The 7,229-nt window shown below is 55.9% G+C and overlaps 1 protein-coding gene across 1 annotated transcript; it reads left to right on the top strand.

Moving 5' to 3' along the window:
• Positions 1 to 545: 545 nt before the first annotated feature.
• Positions 546 to 6,284, top strand: FOXF2 (forkhead box F2). Its single transcript, XM_005526454.2, has 2 exons — positions 546 to 1,560; positions 5,489 to 6,284. The coding sequence occupies exons 1-2, from the start codon at positions 546 to 548 to the stop codon at positions 5,653 to 5,655; spliced, it is 1,182 nt and encodes a 393-aa protein (XP_005526511.1). The 3' UTR covers positions 5,656 to 6,284.
• The last annotated feature ends 945 nt before the right edge of the window (positions 6,285 to 7,229 follow it).

The raw sequence follows: 7,229 nt of genomic DNA, 5'->3' as shown, positions 1-7,229 counted from the left end.
AATAATAGCAAGATTGAAGGAACTGATAGGCGATCGCGCTGCGCCTTTTACGGGAAAAAAAAAAAAAAAAAAAAGGACATATGAAAGAGTAATAGTGCGGAAGAGATTGGGGGGCTGGGGGCAGGCTCTTTTGCTTCCTCTCCTTGCCGGATTAGGCAGCGGGATGGTCCCCAGGTGGGGGGCAGAGGAGGAAGCGGAGCGGCGCTGAGCGGAGCCTCGGCGGGCGGCGCGGCGCAGGGAGGGAGGGGGCCGGACCAGGGCCGGGGCCGGGGCTGGGGCTGGCCCGGTCCATCCCGCCCAGTGCCTGGCTCCGGCGGAAAGCAGAGGAGCCATTGCGCAAGGGACCGTGGGGAGGGATGCGCAGGGCGCTGCCGCCGCCCCACCGCCGCCCGCCGCGCTGAGGAGGTGCCCGGAGGACAGCGGCTCCCACCGCCCCCCCGCTCTCCCCCTTCAGGGCACCCCCCGCCCCGGTACCCACCCCGCCCGGCTCCCCCCCTTCCCTCCCAGCCTCACCCCACCCTGCCCCATTCCCCTCCCTCCGCCAGATGACCACCGAGAGCGGGCAGCAGCGGCTGGAGCCCCCCGTCCCTCTCCGCTCCTGCAGCCCGGCTCCCGGAGCTCTCCAGATGAGCCGGCCGCCCTCCTCCGCCCTGGAGACCTCCACCTCCTCTTCCTCCACCTCCACCTCCTCCTCCTCCTCCTCGGCGGCGGCGGCCGCGTCCTCCAAGAGCAAGAAGGCCAGCTCGGGTCTGCGGCGGCCCGAGAAGCCCCCCTACTCCTACATCGCCCTCATCGTCATGGCCATCCAGAGCTCGCCCTCCAAGCGCCTAACCCTCAGCGAGATCTACCAGTTCCTGCAGGCCCGCTTCCCCTTCTTTCGCGGCTCCTATCAGGGCTGGAAGAACTCCGTGCGCCACAACCTCTCTCTCAACGAGTGCTTCATCAAGCTGCCCAAGGGCCTGGGCCGCCCGGGCAAGGGCCACTACTGGACCATCGACCCGGCCAGCGAGTTCATGTTCGAGGAGGGCTCCTTCCGACGGCGGCCCCGCGGCTTCAGGAGGAAATGCCAGGCGCTGAAGCCCATGTACCGCATGATGAACGGGCTGGGCTTCGGCGCCTCCATCCTCCCGCAGGGCTTCGATTTCCAGGCGCCCCCCGCTTCCCTCGCCTGCCACTCCAATGGCTACAACCTCGACATGATGCCCAACGCCATGGCCAGCGGCTACGAGGGACTCAGCGGCGGCCACCACGTCCCACACATGTCTCCCAACCCCGGCTCGACCTACATGGCCAGCTGCCCGGTGACTGCCAACGGGGACTACGGCCCCGACAGCAGCAGCAGCCCCGTTCCCTCGTCGCCGGCCATGGCGAGCGCCATCGAGTGCCACTCTCCCTACACGAGCCCTTCGGCTCACTGGACAGCCTCGGGGGCCTCGCCCTACATAAAGCAGCAGGGCCTCCCCGCCGCCAACGCCGCCTCCTCCGGCATCCACTCCAGCGTGCCCTCCTATTCCCTGGAGCAGGGATACCTGCACCAGAGCCCCCGCGACGACCTCTCAGGTAGGGGCGCGGAGGGGCGGCGGGGGCGGAGGGGAGCGCGGCGCCGGAGGGGGTTTTCGCCGGCGACAGAGGTTTCCGGGGAACCCCGGACCACCACGGTATCGGAAAAAAAGAGGTGCATTGTCTGCGAGAGGGGAAAAAAGCACGCGTGGGTTGGAGCTGTTCTGTTTCGGGACGGGGGGCTGTTTGAGGGGGGCGGCTGCGGGCACGGCTGCGATCAGCTCTCCTGCTTGCCCAGCGCCCAGAAGGAGCACTCCGAGGATAGCCCGGCTTCTTCCCGGCTCCGTCCGGTTCGCACGTCCCCCTCCCGGTGCCGGGTTGGCCTCTCCGCCCCGTGCTGCGGCTTCATTTGGCGGGGAGCGCCGCCGGGCATCGCCGCCGCCTCGGTAAACCGCGCTCCGCGGAGACGCGCCGCAGGAGTGATCAAATAAAGGCGTCAAGTATTATCCTCTAAACCATACCGGGGCGGGGGGGGGGGAAAAGGGAATTTAAATGAAAATAAAAAGCCTCTAACACAATACCACCCGATTATCTAAAAAAATGCTAGAAAGATTAAAGCGGAACGAGTATATTTCTGCAACCGGAGGGAAAGAGTTTTCTGGTCGCTGTCTGCCACCCCCTCACCCCCTCCCCGGCCGGTGATTACAGACAATGTCTGCTCAGAAAAATCCGAGCACAAAAATGGGTAAAAGATGTTGGGCTCTTACGGGGAATTTTTCCAAATAGCCCTTTTAAACGTGGGTCCCAGAGGTTAAGCAAACAAAGACAGTCTGGGCTGGACCACACCGAAGAGGATTTTAGCCTGACTTAACCCCTATGAGAGCGGGGTCTTGTTCAATTTTATGGGAATTTCAACAAGTAACAAATACAGACGACCCTCAGCTCTGGGTCCCCTCCCTCCCTCTCCGTGGGCGCCTGTCAATCATTCTCCTGTCCTTCTGCGAGCCCCGCAGCCTGCCCCGGCCTCCCCCCAGCCCCCTGTCGCCGTGGGGAGAGCAGCCGCCCTGCAAGTCGCATTGTCATCACCGCAGAAGGGACGTGGGCTGTCAGGGGAGAACAAGCTGTTGCAAACTTTCCTCCCTTAAAAACAAAAGTCCCAAACCCTTAAACAGCCCTGATGTGCTTTCTGGGGAGAGGCGGCTGCAAAGCGGGCCGCCGTCTTATCGGCGTTTCGGAGCAGGGGACAGAGCGGACGTGATGCGTCCCCAGCTGGGCTCCTCTGTGCTCACAGGGCTCTGCTGCTGAGATTTAAACCAACTTTTCGGAGCTATAGGCGTCCTTCCACGTGCTTTTTAGAGCCGGGGCGAGAGGCCGGCGGGTTCACAAGGGCATCCCCAGCCGAACTACGTACCTTCTCCGTTAGGAATTTCTGCTTTGGTTTGTTGTTTTTGCTTGGATTTTTGTTTTATTTTCTTTTTCTTTTCTTTGGATCTTCTTTCTCTCTGTTTGTTTTACTATTTGAGGACTCACAGTCCGCCACGCAGGGCCCATGGGGCCACGCGTGGTGCGGGAGTGGGACTGGCCCGGGGAGCGGGGCTGGGAGGCAGCTGCCTCCTCCTCCTGCCAGACACTTGAGGTAAGAAAGCTAATTCCTGGAAGAGAAATTTTCATCCAGAAACAGCCCAAGAATACCTCTACAAAACAAAATGCAGAGGGAGAGAGAACAAGGGTTCTGGTCGTCCCGGAGCTCCAGTGAGGTGTCCGAGGCTAAGGAGGTTTAAATCCCACTTGTTTCTGTCCAAGGACGGATACAGACGCATACGGACCGATGGACGCTGTCTTAATGCCGACCACGAGCGTCCGTTTCCAGCAGCTCAGATTTAATGCCATCACTTTGCAAAACGGGTTTTCTCCACTTATTTTCTACAGCTTCAGTATCTGGGCCCAAGATTTTAGTGTAAGCCATACCCAGTCCTTGATTAACTGAACGAGAAATCAAACCAAATCTTTTATTCTTTTTTCTTTTTTCTTTTTTTTTTTTTTTCTTTAGTGGATCCAATCCTTATTTGTGCATGATATGTAAAATCTCTGTGGCATAAGTATTTCAGAAGAGTGAAAGGAGATGGGGGAAAAGGATCCGAAATCCTTTATTTATACTTGTACACAGCAATAATCTTTGTCCCCTCAAAAAACAGTAGCAAGTGAAATTTGCCTTTCCCTTTCTCTTAGTTAAATGCAAAGCAAATTCAGTGCCAATCGCTGTTGATCGGTCAGTAATTCTCTACCCGTGACAGCGTCAGGGAGGACTTAAAACCGTGATTTTACATCAGACCCAAGAATAAGAGTGGTAAAAATTGGAAACAGGAGGCTTGGTTCTGCTAAAAGGATTTTGAAGCTGGGGGGGCGGGGGGAGCCGGATTTTTTTCTCAGACTATTAAATCCTGCTAAATGATTGAATCAGGATTGTAATAAAGTGCCCCAGTTTATGGTGAGCATACCAGCAGGGTTATTAGAAAGCCGAGGAAATCCAGCGAAATAATCACTTTTATAAAGTGAGCTCTGCGGGGTGAAGGAGGGGACAATGCCGGGGGAGAACGGGCTGTGCGCGCCGCCGGCCGACGCCGCCAAAGGGTTCGGCTTCGCCATCCTGAGGAAAACCGGGGACGTTTCCCTCCTGTTTTTCCCTTTCCTTTTTTAACTCCCCTACACCCTCACTCTCCTGAACTTTCGTTTGCTGGTTTTTTTTTTTTTTTTTTTCTCCTGGCTGGTTTTTTTTTTTGGTTTTTTTTTTTGGTCTTTTTTTTTTTCCCCTTGACCCTCGGTCATACTTGACAGGATCCCGCTAGCCGAGTTTGACATCCACACGCCAAACCAAAACCCTCTCTCGCTCTACCCTGCGGGCCTTGCTCGGGCAATGCTCCCCTCCCCGCCGGATTCAATAGGAATTCTGCCAGACCAAAGATCCCAGCACAGTCCTACGGCTCGGTGTTGGGGGTGGGGTGAGGTCTCCCACGCGGCCCCCGAAAGGCTGCCTTAGGCTCTGGGAAATTACAATGGGAATTTGCAAGGTCATTTACATGCCGGTGCCACGGATGTACTTGGCTTGTTGTTGTATATGAACCGTAGGGTGTATCTTATGTTTATGAAAGCACACGCGCGAAAAGGCGTGAACGCTCTTACACACACACACACATAAATAAATACATACTGTATCAACACACAAATGGATCCTGACTGGAATTCAACCTGCAGCCGCTCAAGTCAGAAGCAAAGTCCTCCCAGGAACGGGGTGGGCAGCGGGAAGAGCGAGGAGAGATGGGAATCGGGTTCAAATGTCTGTGGTGCACGCAGGGAAACACGCAAGTGGCATCGTCTCCTCTTTCTCTCACATACACACTCAAAAAACACACGCTCCCCCATCTACCCCCCACGCCGAGGCTGAACCACCCCTCCACGCTGCTGAGTACCCAGGCAGAGGGGGGACAGACAGCAGTGTGTGTGTGCCCACGCAGGAGGGATGCTCAGAGATGTCCGCGAGCTCGGGATGCGGTCGGGCACGTGTCCGTGGGCATCCACCTCCGCATGCCTTCCTCTCCTCAGCCTGCGTGCCACACGGCTCTGTAGTCTAGAACATCCCCGCAGAGCAGGCTCGGGGGCTCGTACGAGCACGGGAGCACCTCCGAGCCGAGCTGCAGGCGATGTGGGGCTCCGGAGAATCCACTTCCCCTCCTCGCTCGGGGAATGGAACCTCCGGTCTCTCTGCAGCGGGTCAGGCTCTGCCCCTGGGGGAGCGTCCAAGTGCTCTGCCAGGAAAGCCAAAGTGGAGTTACCAAACCTTGCAGGGGGAGCCGAGCTCGGGGGTAAGGGAGCGGTGTGCCAGCTCTGCACAGGCAGCCTCTCCACCCTGAGGGTGATGGAGGAAGGATTGCTCCACCCGGGTAAAGCTCTCCGACTTCTGAGCAGCTCTTGTTATTTCCTTCTCTTGCAGTGGGACTGCCTCGCTACCAGCATCATCCCTCCCCGGTGTGTGACAGGAAAGATTTTGTCCTCAATTTTAATGGCATTTCTTCATTTCACCCGTCCGCTAGTGGATCTTACTACCACCATCACCACCACCAAAGCGTCTGTCAAGACATCAAGCCCTGCGTGATGTGAGGACAGCGCCCCAACAGAGACAATGAGGTGTCACTGAACAGAGCCGAGGTGTAGACGGACCCACGCAGATTAAATATAATGTGCACTCTGATAGCATTGATAGTACACGAGTCACTTAGCAAATTTGCCTAAGGAAGCAGTGTTTTCGGTCCCACTCCACCCCCCGAAGGACACGTGCAGCCGATTTAATGCTCCAAAGGTCTTAATAAAAGAAAAATGCCTTGCGTGATGTTTTGGGTTAGGGGGGACGTAAGTGTCCTTATGCCAAGTCTGACCACCTTAATCATAAACCGCCTTTTTGTGATCTCCTAAAGAACCGAGCTTTGGGAAAGGGAACAATTCGACATATTTTTATACGACAAAGTGTCTTTGTATAAGAAAAGTAAATGTCTCCGCACCTACGAGGACTCCCCCTTCTGTTACTGCGTTAGCGGGAAATGTATTTTTTTATTGTGTTCTCTCCCCGAGCCCCACCAAGGACACTTTGTATGGACTTCAGCACCGACCAATTGATATTATTAAAACAGTATTGTTTAGCCCTTTTGTGTATAGACTGTAAGAAAAGTTCATTTTTTTTTTCCAGTATTGCAGCAATACGATGTTTTGTTTTTTATTTTTACAAAAATTGTTTTCTACCACAATATTTTTAAAAAATTATTTTAAATAAATCTCGTGTATACTCACACACTATTGCTTTAAAAGGAGAATATATTTGCACTTATGTATACTTTCTACAGTTTGCCAAAATATTTTGTTGTAAAAATTTTTTTTCCAATAAAATGTATATAACGACTATCACTGAACAGGCACTTATTTTCCCTTGGCTCCTTCTGAGAAAACTCTTGCACCCCAGCAGCCGAGAGGGTTAAAGATGCAACCCCACATCCTCCAGTCTCTGTAGGCGGAGGAGGGGAGCAAGAGATTGACCCGAGGAGGCCAGTGCCGTGCTCTCTGGGCTGCACCTCCCGCCGTCACCCACTTCCCACCCTGCTTCCCACCGCTGCTGGATAGACTTTGGAATAACCGAGGTAGATAGAGGACACAAAAGCGGGAGGCTCGGGACTGATCCTTTCTTGGAGGGCGCCTCCAGGTCTGAAACGCCCTCCCCGCTCTTTAGGGATACGTTTGGGTGTCCCTTCCTTTCCCCATAGAGCCCTCGGAGCCCCAGAGTGCCCGACGGGACTTTGCCAGGTGTGGGGGCAGGCGCCCGAGAGGGCACGTCACGGGGGGCTGCGATAAAACCGTGGCTTGATAAGGTCTGGGGCAAGCACCGACAAAGATGTGGACAGCGAACCGGGCCGGAGGGGGGAAAAAGAAAAAAAAAAAGTACAAAAGAAAACAAAAAAGGGCCCCCGAAGCATCCCAAGCAAAGCGATCCCTGTCCCCACGGTGCCGCCGTGCCCCGTGGATGGCGAGCGGCCAAGAGTCGGAGCCGGGCGCCAGGAGCTGCTCGTCTGTGCATCCTGCAGAGCCCAGGGCTGAGCCAGCCCCAGGGCCGGGGGATGCACTCCCAACCCACCCCGCAGGGCCCGGCCCGACCCGGGGGCAGCTCGGCACGGCCACCACCCCCCATA

The sequence above is a fragment of the Pseudopodoces humilis genome, chromosome 1 (genome assembly GCF_049639895.1).
Source record: "Pseudopodoces humilis isolate 2021_Gansu_Grassland_sample_001 chromosome 1, ASM4963989v1, whole genome shotgun sequence".
In the NCBI taxonomy this organism is placed as follows: domain Eukaryota; kingdom Metazoa; phylum Chordata; class Aves; order Passeriformes; family Paridae; genus Pseudopodoces; species Pseudopodoces humilis.
The sequence above is the reverse complement of the archived record's forward strand: the minus strand, read 5'-3'. Positions and strand labels throughout refer to the sequence as shown.